The sequence below is a fragment of the Anoplopoma fimbria genome, chromosome 6 (genome assembly GCF_027596085.1).
Source record: "Anoplopoma fimbria isolate UVic2021 breed Golden Eagle Sablefish chromosome 6, Afim_UVic_2022, whole genome shotgun sequence".
Lineage (NCBI taxonomy): Eukaryota > Metazoa > Chordata > Actinopteri > Perciformes > Anoplopomatidae > Anoplopoma > Anoplopoma fimbria.
In genome coordinates, this window is record NC_072454.1 from 10,818,299 (window position 1) to 10,835,626 (window position 17,328).

Genomic DNA, 17,328 nt, shown 5'->3' on the forward strand with positions numbered 1-17,328 from the left:
GCAGTGACTCTGCTGTCCTGACGTCGGTGGGGAGTTCATTCCACCACTGTGGGGCCAGGACAGAAAAAAGCTGTGACCGGGTGGATCGGCCGCAGGGACCTCTGAGCGACGGGGCAACCAATCGCCCCGAGGCAGCAGAGCGAAGTGGTCGGGAGGGGTGTAGGGCTTGACCAAGGCCTGGAGATAGGAAGGAGCTGTTCCTTTCACTGCCCTGTAGGCTAGCACCAGAGTCTTAAACTGGATGCGAGCTCTTACAGGGAGCCAGTGTAGAGAACGGAGAAGGGAAGTTGTGTGCCAAAGAGAACTTGGGGCGATTGAACACCAGACGTGCTGCAGCTTTCTGGACGAGCTCCAGAGATCTGATGGCCGACGCCGGGGCTCCGGCAAGTAGTGAGTTGCAGTAGTCCAGGCGGGAGATGACCAGAGCCTGGATGAGGACCTGCGCCGTCTTGTCAGTGAGGAAGGGGCGAATCCTCCTGATGTTGTAGAGGAGGAATCTGCAGGAGCGTGTGACCGATGCAATGTTTGCTGAGAACGACAGTTGGTCGTCCAGGGTCACACCCAGATTCCTCACAGTCCGAGTTGGCGTCACACGGCATCATCAATGGTGATGGACAGGTCTCGGTGCGGGCAGCCCTTCCCCGGGAGGAACAGTAGCTCGGTTTTGTCCAGGTTGAGCTTCAGGTGGTGTGTCGCCATCCACTTCGAGATGTCAGCCAAGCACGCAGCAATGCGTGCCTCCACTTGGGTGTCACCGGGAGGAAATGACAAGACCAGCTGGGTGTCATCGGCATAACAATGGTAAGAGAAGTCATGCGAGCGAATAACAGAACCCAGAGATGTTGTGTAGAGCGAGAAGAGAAGGGGGCCCAGAACTGAACCTTGTGGGACCCCGTAGTCAGCATGCGTGGTTCCGACACGGCCCCCTCCATGTCACCTGGTAGGATCGGCCTGTCAGGTAGGATGGAAGCAGGGAGAGTGCAGAGCCTGAGACGCCCATCCCCTCGAGGGTGGAGAGGAGGATCTGGTGGTTCACCGTGTCAAACGCCGCTGACAGGTCCAGGAGAATCAGGACAGAGGAGAGAGAGTTCGCTCTCGCAGCGTGAAGCGACTCTGTCACCGCAAGGAGGGCCGTCTCTGACGAGTGACCCACCTTGAACCCGGACTGGTGGGGGTCCAAGAGGTTGTTCTGGTGTCAACAGAATCAGCATCAAACACTTCCTGGTTACAAGAATGTCAGAAACCCGGACTGATTACAAGAATGTCAGAACAGCAGGGTCATCAAACACTTCCTGATTACAAGAATGTCAGAACAGCAGAGACAACAGAATCAGCATCAAACACTTCCTGGTTACAAGAATGTCAGAACAGCAGAGACAACAGAATCAGCATCAGACACTAACCCTTTCTAGCAGGCTTGGTACAGTTTAAGATCAATTTTAAGAAAGCAAAAAACAATATACTTAGTCTATCCTAGCAGAATCAAGTAGTTCAGTATCCCTCCAGAAGTCAAATACACTGGAGTGAAAGGTTTGTGTGGTCTGAGTATATATATCCTTGAGATGTGTAAGCCACTCCCCCTAGCAGTTAAGAGGACAATTGGCCTATTGAAACTAAAGCACACCTCTCAGAGCAGTTCCTGATTACAGGGACAGCAGAACAACAGAATCAGCATCAAACACTTCCTGATTACAAGAATGTCAGAACAGCAGAGACAACAGAATCAGCATCAGACACTAACCCTTTTTAGCAGGCTTGGTACAATTTAAGATCAATTTTAAGAAAGCAAAAAACAATATACTTAGTCTATCCTAGCAGAATCAAGTAGTTCAGTATCCCTCCAGAAGTCAAATACTCTCTCTCTCTCTCTCTCTCTCTCTCTCTCTCTCTCTGTCTATACGGTGGAGGTGGTGGGAGACAGGAGGATGATGGCCAAGCTGTCATCCCTGATGAACAACACCTCCCACCCCATGCAGGACACCCTGGCAGCTCTGTGCAGCTCCTTCAGCCACCGGCTGCTTCACCCCCGGTGTGTGAAGGAGAGGTACCGCAGGTCCTTCTTTCCTGCTGCTGTCAGGTTGCACCACAAGTTCTCTTGAATACCCAACAAACCACATGCACATGACTGTAATAATAACATAATGCACATGACAAGATAAACCTGTGCAATACATTTGCACAGTTGAACTTTGCTTAATAATGGTTAAAAAAGTTAAAAGTAGTTGAAATAGTTGTTGACTAGTAGTTCTCTTTTTTTTCTCTGTCTGTAAATATAGTATTTCAGTTATTGTTGTTTTTTCTACTGTTTTTTTTATTGCTTATTTATAATACTTGTTTTATTTTATTTTTCATTTTATTTATTTTTTATTTTTTTATTTTATTTTTATTTTTTATTTTTATTTTTATTTTTATTTTTAGCTTGTCTTCTTCTGCTATGTCTCTTGTGTGCACTTTACTCTGCGCTGTTGTAAGTCTGCAAATTTCCCCGCTGCGGGACTAATAAAGGATTATCTTATCTTATCTTATCTTATCTTCTCTCTCTCTCTCTCTCTCTCTCTCTCTCTCTCTCTCTCTCTCTCTCTCTCTCATCCATGGTGCCGCTTGGGACGCTCGCGAGCCTCTCCTCTTTGTACGCGGCGTGATCTCGCTTGTTATCGCGAGAACGCCATTCGCGGACTTCCGGTTGGGTATTTGTGTACGGCAGGAAGGAACGCGTACTGTTGTCTTTTCAGCCCGTCGGTTTGGCAAATAGTCGATTTTTTTTTACATTTGGATGCCTGCTGTATTTTTCGGTCAAGAGCATTTATACCGAGGTAAGATTCACAACGACCCCCGTCTCGTATCCCCACCGCTGCTGCTAGCATTGACGTTAGCCGCCGTCGACGAAACAGGCCGTCTGATACTGCTAGCCTGCTTAGCATTATGCTAACGTGATGTTGTGACCTCACGTCATGTCACGTTTTCCCCTTTAACGTGAGATCTATAGCAGCCCAGGTTTCTAATATTGTGTGATTTATATTATTGCTCATTTACGATGTGATGTGTTAAACTTTAGCTTCTCATACTTGCTAAATGCTAAATGCTCTACTTTTTTTGTCAACACACAGATGTCGGACGACTTGATGAAACAGCTGAGCAGCTACAAAGCCCAGCTGCAGCAGGTAGAGGTAGCTCTATCTACCGACCAAGAGAATGAAGACCTCCTTAAACTGCAGAAAGACTTACAGGTTTGTGTGAATGTGATGCATTGAAGTGTCTTTTGCATTGAATTCGTGTATTTTTCATTGCAGGATTCGTGAAGAAGGAAGGAAAGGCTGTAATGATTTGTGATTGATCAGCAGCTGATTATCTCATCATTGCATTTAACCACTACTGAACCCAGTGCTGAATAATAGCCCTAGAGATGAAAACAACAAAGTTAGACTTATAGTTAAAAATAGACTGAACTGTTATGTACACAAGAAGTGGGAAAATAGCTGCAAATATAAATCTTAATTAATTCTACATAAAAAAAGTAAGAAACAAACATCCCACTCTTCTGTTAGTTGCAAAGAAATACGTACTGAGTGTACATACATAGAATGGCTGATTATGTACATTTTGTACATGTAAAGATGACTATATATTGTATCTACAGCATGTCGAATATATATATATATATATATATATGCGGGAACATTTGCAGTATTATAGCAGTAAAGGGGAAAGACAACAACAACAAGAAACATTGTATGTATATGAAATGAGTAAACTCATTAACTAAAATAAGACATAATCGGACTAGTGATGGCGTTTTCATTATTGCAGATATGAAATATGAACTGTTGATATTATACAGAATATTGCAATTGCACAGTGGAATACATTTATATTGATAGATGATATGTACATATTGAACTATTAAAAACATTTTTAAAAATGTCAAATTAATTTTAGGGCCTCTCTTTGCATCCGTTTGCAGGATGACGTTCTAGTATTGTGAAATATAGAATATAGGTTATCATTAACAAGCAAAGATGATTTGGAAATATATTTTTCATTTGTATTTAGAGTTTTAAGACATTTACTTTATGTTTACATGGTGTCAATGAAAAGATAAGCATTAAAGCACCAAATGATCTGTCTAGTTTGCTAACCCTGAACAGTGAAGCATGTCACAAGAGCTCCCCACAGTGCTTTATTTAAAGAAGGCCAAATAACAGAAAATAACTCATTCCCACCTCTTTCCATTGTCACTTTTGATAACAAACCTTTACAGAGGGGGAAACTTGCCTATGCTTTCCATGATCATTTGATTTCATTTCTTCTTCAGGAAGTCATTGATTTGACAAAAGACCTCCTGACCTCACAGCCCACTGAAAGTTCTTCCAGTACCAATGGCTCAGACACTGTACCCCTGAAGCATGGCTGGAAAGTTGGGGACAGCTGTTTGGCTGTTTGGAATCAGGACGGACAGTGAGTATCACCAGCCTCTTCTCACAAAAATAATATATTCTACTGTATGCCTTCTAGCACTACCATTTGAGTTTTTCAGTTTTATTTGAGTATTGGTTAAATGTATAAGGTTTTGGTCATTCAAATGTTCCTATTTGACCTACTAGGAACAACTTTTCACCACAAAGGCATGAATTTAAGTAGAGCACAATTTAGCCTGAGATTGGCTAGGATTTTTTTCAATCCCAAGCTGTAAATGTTATATATTTGCCCTAGACAATAAGGCCTACAACATACTCTAGGAATGAAGTCTGCTTAAAGGAGAAAAAGACTTGCAGCATGTGTTTTTGCCCCTCAATGCATTGCCCAAAACAAGTGCAAAGACAAGCAGCTGTCATTTTAGTTTGATAAATGTTTATATTTAAGGCGAGCTAAAGTCCGGAATATGAGAAATGTGTATATACCTGTGGTAAATTGTTCTAGAAAGAATATCCAATAGTCACATGTTGCACAGTTTCAGTTATCATGAGTATGATATATTGGTTTAAACATTGCTTGTTAAGTAGAGCTTGAGTATTTTGCTCATACTCACCTGCTTACAGACGTGATTCTTTGACAGGGTGTATGAGGCTGAGATTGAGGAGATAGACCGGGAGAACGGCACTGCAGCCGTGACCTTCGCTGGCTACGGGAATGCCGAAGTGATTCCTCTGCAGAACCTCAAAGCAGTAGAGGAGGGGAAACGTTCCAACGAGGATGGGAGTCTCAAGCCAAAATCAAAGTATGAACCAAACACTTGTGTGTCTCACTCACTTCATGTGCATACATAAACCTTTGCTTTCATCCTGCTTATTAAACATTAAAGGAAACTATAGAGCTTCACATTATACTGTACAGTCACCCTTTTAAAATTGTAATTCAAGAAAATGAGCACCCTAGCGTGGAGTGTTATTCAGTAAACTCTTTACTGGGCCGTCTACAGATTGCCATGTAATGATGTGGGTTCAGTTTTATGTTCAAGATGTAGCTGCACAGTAGATGATTGGCAGTTTTCCCTTTCATATAAACATATGAAAAATCTCCAGGCCTGGATCAAATAAATCACATGCTGATTTTTGATTGTTGGATAAACTTGATATTTTAGCAGTAAATCATTAATGGGATTCTGGAAACAGCTCTTTAACCATCCGCCAAAATCTGTTTCATATTCTGTGAACTTTGGGTTGACAATTTCGCAACACAGCTTCAGAATTGTGCAAACGTCTTTAACAACTAGCTTTGTTAACCATTGCTTCCCCTAGAATCCCAAAGATACATTTGGTTTACTTTTCGTCTTGTCTGATTTTTAAATATGGGCACTCTGTTTCATCTTTCTACACAAAGAAAGACAATTTATATGCATATACTAAGTGATGAAACCCCTCGTGTGTGCTCTTTTAGCATAGGTCTCAACAACAGTAACAGTTAACATTCAGTAGTTCAGTGTACAGAACTATAGCTGCATATATTTTGTTCATGGTTATTTGGTGCCAATAACCAGTTTTCATCCGTTATACTGTATGTTGGACTCACTAAGGTTATTATTTCATATTTGTTGTATCATGTTTTGTCATTGTATTTGAACATCGTATACAGGATTTATATACGTTTCTCCTTGTCTGTCTTTCTTTCTAGGAAAGAGCAGATAGCCGAGCAGAGAGAGTACAAGAAGAAAAAAGCCCAGAAGAAGGTCCTGAGGATGAAGGAACTGGAGCAAGAGAGGGAGGAACAAAAGTCAAAGTGGCAAACGTTCAACAACAAAGCCTACTCAAAGAACAAGAAAGGACAGGTATAAATATTTTTTCCATAGAGGCCTGAATTTATTAAAGAGTGTTGGATAACCCATGGTGCTGTGGACAATGATTATTTACTGAAGATGTCTCCTTCCTTCCGCTGTCTAGCATCAAAATTTACAAATTTGGTTTAAAAAAAGTCAAGCTAAAGTGTAAATTCACATTCATATTCTAATCAATATTATATAATATTTGATTTAAAAAAACCTGAATGTTGGCAGACATCAGAGTAGGATTTTTGTCATTTCAGCCATGTGGTTGTGTGTTGGTGTGTGTGTATTCTATATTGTAAAAGTTATTCAACAATCCATTTGTATATATTTTGAATCAATAATGAAAACTTTTTTTTATTTTTTTTTTGTCTAGGTAAAAAGGAGCATATTTGCCTCTCCAGAAAGCGTCAATGGGAAGGTGGGAGTTGGAACATGTGGTATTGCAGACAAGCCAATGACCCAGTACCATGACACGTCAAAATACAATGTCAGACATCTAATGCCACAATGACCTGCTATATTCTGTGTATAATAACCCACTGTATACCAGCTGTATCGGTGCATTTCCATTGTGTTTATACGAGATTCGTGTTACCCCAGTAAAGAATGGAATTGCTTGCGCGCCATTGTTTGAAATATTGATGTAGTTTTCTTATATATTATGTAGGTACAACAACAACAAATCCAAACGGGGAGGGGGGCTTGGATCAAAGTTACCAGTTATCAACACAGGAAGTGGTGTTGTAGCTAAAGCTGTAGAGTTTGACGTTTGTGTCCAGGTTCCACCTAGGCCGAATGCCTGCTAAGATGAGTCTAAATATACACCCCGGATTTGGTTTGTAAATTTGAAGCTGGTTTTTAAACACTGACCCATTTTGGGGGAGTCTGAACGTCAATTATGGTCTTTATTTGACATGGCTGAGTTTTTCGTTTTAATATGTGTATATAACAGTGAAATAAACATTGTTTTGTTTTCAATTTTTTTAAGATTATTGCTTCCACCTCATTTTGTCTGTTTTAACATGCTTAACTTCATTGCTGCTCTGTCAGCTCCTGTAGGTGGCAGTAAAGACTTGTAGGATTAGTAATGAATCTATCAGCATTTTTGCAACTGTTGATACCATCCTCTTCCCCATATAATTTACAAAAGTTTTTTTGTTTGACTTTGTTAGTTTAGGAGGCTTCATGAACAGTGTTAGCTACAGACGTGATTATTTTTTTGTGATACTTGTCAGTCTTATATAAGAGACCTAAGTAGGAAATTTGATTATTGATGGCAGGTGTACAAAAAAAGAGACAACATTATTTATGCCTGGGCGGTAGAGGTTTATTAAGATTCCAGGGACAGTTATCAGGAACTGTAAGAGTACTAGCAGGGGACCAGCAGCATGTTTTGCAAAAAAGTCACCTTGGATGGCTGATTAAGCACAAGAGAAACATTCTGGGGTGTGCTTTGACATACTTCCTGAACAAAAGTCTTTTTCATAGTGCATTTTATAGATTCCCGAACAGGTTTGGGGGTTGGGGGTGGGGGGAGACCTGTAACGAGGAACTTTGTGCAAGAGTCATATACCCATGTTAAGACACAATTTGGTGGTGATCTTCTTAGGACTTGGACCAGAAAAATGCTTTAGAATGGTCATATTGAGATGTCTTATTTGGTTTCATGGATTTTAACAGGTCAGCAGTGCAATTCTGTGTCCAAAATACATATAATTATTTATGGGAAGTCTCCAAAATGTCAAGGAATTGAACGTGTTGTTTATATGCTACAATACATAAACAATACAGTATTAAACATTGAAGTATAAATCAAAATTGGTATTCTGTAGTGTTTATGTTGTTCATGCTACAGACATTGTTTTTAAGACTTGTCAATCCAAAGTACATTACAACATGATAGCTACATTCAATACACATGCACCATAGCTTTTTTTTTTTTTTTTTTTTTTTAAATCAATTACAATCATTTTACCTACTGAATATTAAAACCGATGCCACTACTGGGGCAAGTGGTAAACTAGCAAACTGCAATTTGGTGTTGGACGGACAGAATAGAGCGCTAAAACACAACATTTCAGATGTGATAAAAGTAGACGCTTTATTGCTTTCAGCCTTGTGCTTGGACAAGTGCGGGACAGCTTATTGCTGTCTAAATAAAATTGAGATCGCGCACGATGTAAAGAGACTAAAGCTTAATGAGTGAATTGAAACCTTCAGCACAGCAAATGCTTCAGTTGGGGTTAATTTCATGTCAAGTCACTTGGTAAACTATCTTTTTTTTTTTTTTTTTAAAACAATATGAAGAAAACTAACAGTTTTTCTCTTTCAAGCATGACCAAATACCTAGCTACAGTAAAATTAAATATACCAAAAAATAAATACTATAATCATATGCAAAATAAATTAGAATAACAAGGTAGTTTGGATACAACTGTATATCAGTCAAGAGAAAGGGACGCCACATGGATCAGCGATTGGTGTGGGTCTTAAAGAAGAGGGTCTAGGGGTGTAATAAACATTTTGGAATGCAGACATTGTAGCCCTTGCCACTGGCTTGTACGCTGTCAAGAAGTGCCATCTGGATATATCATCCAGAGAGAAAGGGCAATGTTATTACAAGGCAAATGGAGCAAACGTTCACAATGGTGAGCTTCTAGCTGGTATTGGGTTTTTAGTGTTTTTGCTGGTTTCGGAGGGTCAACTTGACTAAAGGTAGGGTTGACCCTTCAGTGTCGGGACACTGGTGCATGGGTCCTCTACAGGGTCAGTATTTAGTGCAGGTTTGGTTGATTCAAGCTGGTAACGGGTTAGGGGACATTCAGGTGACTGGTTAAGTTAACTCTGAAAATGGAGAAACTGTATATTGCCAGAGTTGTTCAATTTGAGGCTGTTGGGTAAGATGTTTCAGACTGATGTAGAGGAGCCTATTGGCTTATACTGAGTTGAACTTAAGGCTGGTTTTCGGGGGGGGGAGTAGACGTTTCATTTTTCGGGTAAAGGTGGGATTGAGGCTGGTTTAACCTAAACTGCAAAGGGAGAACGGAGCTGTCGGCTGGTACTTTAAAAGGTAAGAGCCATTAAAGGACTGCAGCTGAAGTAAACACATAGTGCGGCTGCCTCAAGCAGAGAAGGCCAGTTTTAGGCTGCATGTGGAGTAGCCCTCGTCGCTGGCTGAGCTCTGCCGGCTGCTGTGGTCGTCCAGGTCGCTTGTACCACTGGTGCTTACACTGTCCATTTCTCCATGGGAGAACTCAGTGCTTTCTACATCAACTTCGATCTCCTCTGCACAAAAAACCAAAAACGCAAATTAATACAGATTAGTCCAAATATTTGAAAAAGATGCTAAAAAGTGCTCTTGGATGAAGGCTCTGATTAAGACTCTGACCTCTGTCAGACTCTGAGCGGTCAGAGTCTATGTGGGATCCCTGGCTGACCGTGCGGACCCTCTCCCTGTCTCCGTGGGGCTGCAGCTGGGATAGCTGCCTCTGCAGGTGCCTCTGTTCCCTCTCTAAGGTCTCCAGCTGGTGCAAACTTCTCCGATCCATCTCTTCAAGTTTCTGAATAAGAGGGAAAAGCAGTGTTGTTCTAATTGTGTTGTTATGTTGACATTATCAAACAGATCAGTGTCTGCGGATCCCAAGTGCCACATTTGGTGTTTTACACGAATTATCTAGCGTTGAATCACGCCGTTATGACTACCTCGCTCTAGATGTTCCTCATGATTAACATACTCTATGCATGAGGGGATGATGAGCTTGTCTTCAGCGCAGTGAAGTGATGTTAATACATAAGTAGTCAAATGTGACGCCCCCTGTGCCTTCTACTGAAATATTCAACACACAAGGACTGATATTTGCTTGGTGGGACTCTAGAGGAGTAGCTGGTGTCTCTGTGTGAGTTGGATATGAGTGAAATATGACTGGATGCAAAAGGCAGAGTAATTGCTTCATGGGTTGAGAAATGAACATAAAGGTCATCCTGCCCTGCGTCTGGCATTTTTTTGCCTTCTTAGCTCTTATTCAATTGTTCAAGCTTGATTTTTTTGGTTCATTTCAAACAACACACACAGACCGCCTCACTTAAATATGTCTAACAAGCTAACAAATAACCAAAGCCCTGAAGAGGCACTACGAACATTGTAATCCAATCACTTCACACCGATCATCACATCTGATCGTGCTATAAATAAACAACTCATGTATGCTACAATAGTAGCATAGTAATAAGTACTAACATTTTGTATGCGAGCCAGTTGTTGAGCAAGATTTGCTGCTGGTGGGGAAAAAAAACCTTCAGAATCAGAAGCTGTTTATTAGCAAGTATGTTACACATACAAGGAATAAAAAGTTATTGATTGAATGCCTCTGTAGTGGCGTTTGTACAGCTGGATATAACAACACAAATAAAGACTGATTATAGGTTGAGAAAGAGATATGATTTTTGAAAAATGAATTTGATTTGATTTGGGATATTTTTTCTGAAATTCAATGCAAAAAGACAATGTAGTTTTTCCAAGTGCCACATGCTAAATTGTATCAGCTGCCGTGCTTGGTCTTTCTTCACCTCCAGCCATGTAGGTTCTCTAAATCACTGTACCATACGGGAGATCTTTTCATTTGAAGGGGCTTGTACGTTTACCATGTGAAAATGCAGTCACATGTGAATGGAGTTTGGTAGAGTGATACAAGTCAGAGTAGCACTAATTCATGCTTTTCCTGTCGCACAATGCAGGGTGTTTGTCTTTTAGTTTTTGCAGCCTGCAGCCCTGAGCTTCATCCTGCCTGCACCTGCTCCACCCTTTTACTCACACAACCTCTGGTTCCAAAAATAAAACCAAGCAGCATTCAGCGGCCACATTTCCTGGACTTTATACAGGCCAAAGTCAATAGTTGACTTCATACAGCAGGTACTTTATCCATTACCCCCCACTGTAATAATCTCCCACACACTGTTGCCAGGATTGCTTTCATATTGCAGCCCTCGATCATCCCTCAAACACTTCCTACTGCTGGAGCCTACACAGACTGGACTCAAGAAAATCCAATATTTTCCTCCAAGAAACTTGCATCTGGGCTTATACTTTAGCCACAAAGGAAGCAAAGTGTAGAGTCATTGTACTATTCACATTATCCTGCAGTGTGAAAGACACGTGATCTAATCAAACACTTAACAAGAATCTGAACCCTACAAAAGGCAGTCCTGGCAACAGCCAAAGGGAGATTTGTTCAAAGGGGAAGAAAAGTTAAATAACCAAGCAGCAACCATAATGCCCTGTTGCTAAGGCCATAGTTTCTTAAAGTGCAGTTCATCTAGTTATTCTGATTGTGTGTAATTGCCATGAAAAAAAACCCTAACTTCTCTTTTGCTGTACATAGTCAATAGCTCATTGACCACGCCTAGTGTGAGTTAAGTTCCGAAATTGTATCAGCTTGCCATTAATCATGTGTGTGCTGCCTTAACCTTTATAGTAGACATGCAACTGACCCAAAAAGAGCAAAGAAGAGGTTAAAAATCAAGCCTTTTACATTTTTCCTGGTGTTTATGCGGTGCTGACTATGACTACAAAACGTACAGGAGCGCCGTTATATCTTTGTTGAACTATCGCACCTAGCAATGTGTGGAATTTCAAAGTTCAAGTGGATTTCAGGCTTAATATTGCGCAGCATTTGTAGAGAGATAGCGCTGCGCTGTGATAAAGCTGGATGGACAGTTAAGTATCGCAGCCACTTGTACCTCGAGAAGAGACCAGAGTCTGACGGCCACCAAGAGTTAGAGTTTAGAGACTAAAATACCATGTTGAAAAAACAGGATCAGTCTTATTGACTAGTAAGACTTTTGTAAACCATCACTATGGATTCACATTCGGTCACACATAGGGATCAAATGGGTGCTAGATGTCTCCCCTTGTACATCAAATCCATACTCTGCGGTACTGCAGAGCTATATTTGCTCTCAATATGCCGACTTTTTTTTTTACTGAAGAGTGAAAAAGAGTTAACTATAGCAGTGGGAACAGTATTTAAATATGTTTACGTTATTAATATTGAGCACACACATTTACAGAATTTGTCCCTTTATCCCATGGTGGTACAATACTACAGGGGCTACCACACCTTGATATGTGCTTTGGCCTTGTTTAGCAGTCCTAGTGTGGTGTGCCGACTGCAGTCTGGTCCCAGAGGGATGAGGGACTTCAACCTCTCCAAACACAGGCGGAGATGTGCTCGTCTGTGGGAGGAGACGCAAAAGAGACAGGTCATTTATCTTAAGAGTTAGCATGCATAGAGTAATGTGCATTATAAAACAATTATTCATGACAAAATGATGAATTTCCAGACTAATGTATAATTGTCCTCTACACTGATTGTGATTAAGTTACATTATAATATTTCCTCCTTATCCTATTTGATTTGTGTTGGAGAAGTTATGGCAAAGCTCTATTTGATTGGTCCTGATCAATTCTCATTCTGATAGGCTAACATTAATCCATGTGTGATGAGCAATGTAACAGTCAAGATATATTTAGGCACTTGATTTATCTGTTTATCCATTTTGCTAGTTAGCCACACCATTCTACTCTTTTGCAATTACGTATGGATCGGTCTGTCCCCATATTTAAAAGCTGCTGAGGTCAGCTTGTACTGTTTCTGATCCAATGAGGCCTCTGGGCCTGTGGATGCAGAAACTGGCAAAGGACACTCACTCTCCTTTCAAATAATGTCGTGAAATGTAGGTCAAGTTGTGATGTCAGCTCTTCTCTCTGCATTAGCCACCATTTTGTGATATGAAATAGCCCAATATGAAATAAGCCTTGCTCTTGAAGATGTCATTTTTTCCTCATCCCTTAGTGCATCTCTCAAACCACGACTTTCACACTCATTGCTTGCTTTTGAGGATTGACTGGGCATTTCATTATAGGATAAATGTGTTCTGCTCAAAGCAGTGGCTGCCTCATGCTGTAGCCGTAGCTTAGCAAGCTACTGTTAGATATGCAGCTGAGACTCTCTCAGGAAGGAGCCCTGTTGTCTGGAAACAGACAGTTCCCATTTGCTGACTGGGGAAATGTCTGCATGTCCTCTAGGAACGGTGCTGCTACTCCGGCTGTATGACACCTCCCTTTTATTTTACACTGTCATCATACACAATAGGTGAATTTCCAAGTTGTTGAAGATTTTTTTTTTTTTTTTTTGAAAGTCCTGTGATGATAATAAGCTGATTTATAGGCCTGCAGTGCATCTCATTTTGAAATGGTATGCACCAAGATATGCAAACATGGCGTGGGTAGAGAAAGCTTGTGGTTTATCAGCTTGAAGCTCCATTTTCAGACAGCTGGTTTTTGAGATAGACTCCCTGTGTACCTCATTTACTAAAGCAGGTTCAAGTCTGTCTTTCTCTCCTTTGTCTGTATGGCATTTGCACATCACTTGCTATGCATATATAACAATATGTAATTGGAGTAAGATAGAAATGGAAATTTAAGATGACTAACCGGTCATAACATTTCACTATTTTCATTGTGTCCATGTCTCTTAATATTCCTGAGAGTAGTCTTCATCTTTCAGTACTGACTGTTCTTTCTCATGAACATGCACATGACATCTTGTTTTACTCACCTATTTTTTTCCAGTTCATTGTGTGCCGACCTGTTGAAACCATACATACATAAAGAAAACTGTTATACAAGCCTTAATGATGCAAAATACAACATATACTAGAATCTATAAGTACAAACCAAATCCAAATGTTGTAAAAAAAAAACTAATGCTGCAATGGTGCAGTTATCATGCTAAACTATCATGCTAAAAACTGATTATATTAAATGTTAAGAATAATTTCACTATTGTCTATCAGGCAGCATTTTAAACGTATTTTGTAATCCATACATAAATGAAGCAAAACACAACATTCACATCTACTATATTTTGCTTAATTAGAGGACCATTTGCAAGACATACGCCTACCTATTGTGAATATTGTCCAATTTCCTGTTCTTGAATTTACGCTGTTTCTGTTGGTGTGCAGTCTCGGTGGCAGAGTATGTTGAAGCATAACCATGCTCACATTCTGGTGATGAAAAAGATCAAGGAGATTAAAAATATAATACAGTTTCTGCAAATGTGCTACAAGCAAAAGGCTTCACGAGGGCTTAGATTTGCATTACGGATGTGACCTTAATTGACCTGAATTCCAAATTACATTTAAATGTGTGGCCAGTGGCAACACATCAATGGAATTAAACTAAAATAATTACATTTCAGCGTAATAGAAAAACAACCCCTTCTTATTAAAATGTTAATAAATACATGCATGCATTATGGTTTTTACAACACACACTTCTAGTCTAGTTCTTAGTGTTACTTTAAAAAAACGCCTACAGTTCCCATGAGCCTTTCCTTCCCAGTAACATGCGACGTCAGACGTGAACCTGCGTGTGATTGGCTGTCTCCCGTGACTCTTGCTCTGGGAACATGTGTGCCGACCAATGAGAACTTTACAATTTGTTCCATGTGGAAACCATGTGAACAACACATACAAGGAAGCAGCAGCTGCTTCTGCAAATGATAGGTGGGCTCTGGATCTGAAAATGTTGAGAAGAAATCAACTCTAACCCGCAGTTTGTTTTGGGGAGAGGTTCCTTGAGTTTGATATATTTTTTTTTCCAGAGAATGCGATATTTAAATGGAATAAGCCAGAAAAGGAGCTTCAATCGACTAAGAAAGAAAGAAAGATTACACAGGAAATCATAAATAACTAGGCAACATGAAATAGAACCTAAATGTGCACTTATGCAAGCCTATTTTAAATAATAAATGAATTGTGATTACTCAGCAAAGCTGCCCCCATTGTCGGCAAATAAAAAAAAATGAATTAAAAAAAAATGCAGTTTTAATGGGAGCAGAAGATAATTTAGCTGAAGGCTAGTTTTGCATTATAATCTAGTCTCTGGCGATGCAATTTCTTTCTGAATGAAAAAAAAAAATAGACATATACACGACCTAGTATGAATTGATGATATCTTGCAAGTGTAAGGTCGATTAAACTACATTTCTTCCCCCCCTCCAGTAGCAGGTGAAACTATCACCGGCTGCCGGTCGGCCAGCTCATCTGTCCGCTGCGCGTCTTTTGTCGCCTTCAGCCTCTATTGTTGTCTGCTCGGCGCATTACGTGTTAATATCCCCCTGCTGCCCGTGTTTACTTACTTCCGTTGCTCTTCTCGGTATTTTCTATGTAATTCGCCGCATCGAGCAGCACTTGCACGTTCTTCATGAAAGTGCCGATTTGGTCCATTGCGGAACATTTGGAGTATAAAACGTCGCTGAAAGAATAGTCGGACAATTCTCCGAAATCTTGCTGGTCCATGGACGCATCAGACTCCGACAGAACCTCTTCGGGTTTCAGCTCGCTGTGCTGTCGCATGTACTTTACCATTTTTCACTTTAGGCTCTGTGTTTTTTTTTTTTTTTCGGTTTTTTTTTTTGTTTTAGTTGGGGGGGCTTTGACAAATAGGCAGCGGTGAAATTGCTCTCCTTGTCCCGTCACTGTGCACTGAGCCGAGGACTGAAATGAACTAGGCTCGATGGAATTGCAGTCCTTAGCCTCAGCCACTTGCCCTACTTGGTGGATAATCCCTCCCACTAACGCATGCACATTGCATTCATTGTCAACTGTGCCATAATAAATCCTCATTATCAATACTGCAGGAGAGTAACAAATAACATGTATAATGCCTGCTTTCATTTGTAGCGACGCAGCTTTATGTCTAACCAAATAATTATGAGCAATAAGAGATGCCTAGCTTTTGCATACATTTTTTTTCCTGAATGCATGTGAACAGACTTTTGGATATTGAAGACATAGGGAAAGGGATTCTGTCTTGTGTGGTCTTTAGTGTTTTTGCCACATATTAATATGATTTCAGAGGTAGTTTGAGGTTAATTGTTTTAGATACTCCTATTTTTTCCCCTTATCTTTCTTTTTTGAAGTTTCTAGTTTTCCCCTCAGCTTCTCCAGGTGTGTTGTGTACTTCTCCAGATCTAAAGCAATCTAAACTCCCATAGAGATAACAAGAGAGTAATAAACCAGTGAGATTATGGTTAATGTCAGAATGAACAGAGCCCATCTGCTCGGGGCTGCTTCAGTTCCACAAAATTTTACATGATAGTGAAAGTAACCATGCTTTCCTAATCTTTAAAGTTTTTCTAAGATAACATTGAAATGTTTTTTAAATTTTTTTTTATTCTAGCTTGGTTTTCCCACTTCTGTTGTCCCTATTGACAGATTAAGAAGTCATTTTTTCCCCACACCATGAGGGACGTATGAGGACAGAGGGGAAAAGGCCTGTCTTTACGAGGCTAGCCATGCGTGCCGGGCTGTGTTGTGCCTCTGAGACAATGGGTGCAGATGGCTGGCCCGCTGCAGATGTGGCCAGGCCTGTAACGGACGCCTGTGAGAGAGCACACCCTCCCATGGAGTCTATTTCAGCTGCCTGGCAAAGCCTGATACACACAAACGGTCGTGATCTGAACACTGAAACAGAGACGCACTCTTTAGTGGCAAAAAACAGACTGAATTTGTGTAAAAGATGCAAATAGAGGCATGTTTTTGGAATACTTTCTCTGCTAATATGCTTTTTTCCTTCATTTGATTGAGGCTATTGTTACCGTTTTGCATCTTCCACATAACCCCAAAATGCAAATGTTACATTTCAGAGATCATAGTATTCACTGCTACCCATGTGTCAAAAGGACAGATAAAGAGTCAGACATCTACATTTCACCAGGCAAATGCTCATCTGCGCTCTGAGGCTCGTGTGCAGGCTGACCGACTGTGCGAGCTGCACGCTGATAGCGGCGGCGTGGAAAGCTGACCCGCTGTAGGTTGGTGTAGAATGTGACCCCAACTGGAGTAATCTGAAAAGCCTGAGGATTACACCAGTGGCTCGGCTGTCACAGAGGAGGCAAAGTCACACGGTGCTGGCGTGTGTTAATGTGTGTGTGTGTGTGTTTTTATGAAAGAATGTGCCAAACAGTATAAGGCTTTTTTAGATGTTAAAAAGGAAAATTCAT

General features: G+C 40.7%; 2 protein-coding genes across 2 annotated transcripts; one reads left to right on the plus strand and one right to left on the minus strand.

The window, feature by feature from the left end:
* The first annotated feature begins 2,655 nt into the window (after positions 1-2,655).
* On the plus strand, positions 2,656-7,237 carry smndc1 (survival motor neuron domain containing 1). The gene is made up of 6 exons (XM_054600817.1): positions 2,656-2,813; positions 3,108-3,227; positions 4,313-4,455; positions 5,054-5,215; positions 6,109-6,262; positions 6,633-7,237. Exons 2-6 carry the CDS (start codon positions 3,108-3,110, stop codon positions 6,768-6,770), a joined length of 717 nt encoding a protein of 238 aa, XP_054456792.1. The 5' UTR covers positions 2,656-2,813; the 3' UTR covers positions 6,771-7,237.
* Positions 7,238-8,199: 962 nt separating this feature from the next.
* Positions 8,200-15,837, minus strand: LOC129092794 (max-interacting protein 1-like). Its single transcript, XM_054600816.1, has 6 exons — positions 15,463-15,837; positions 14,224-14,326; positions 13,876-13,905; positions 12,376-12,490; positions 9,648-9,819; positions 8,200-9,544 (listed from the first exon to the last, which is right to left on the minus strand). The coding sequence occupies exons 1-6, from the start codon at positions 15,689-15,691 to the stop codon at positions 9,381-9,383; spliced, it is 813 nt and encodes a 270-aa protein (XP_054456791.1). The 5' UTR covers positions 15,692-15,837; the 3' UTR covers positions 8,200-9,380.
* Positions 15,838-17,328: the final 1,491 nt, after the last annotated feature.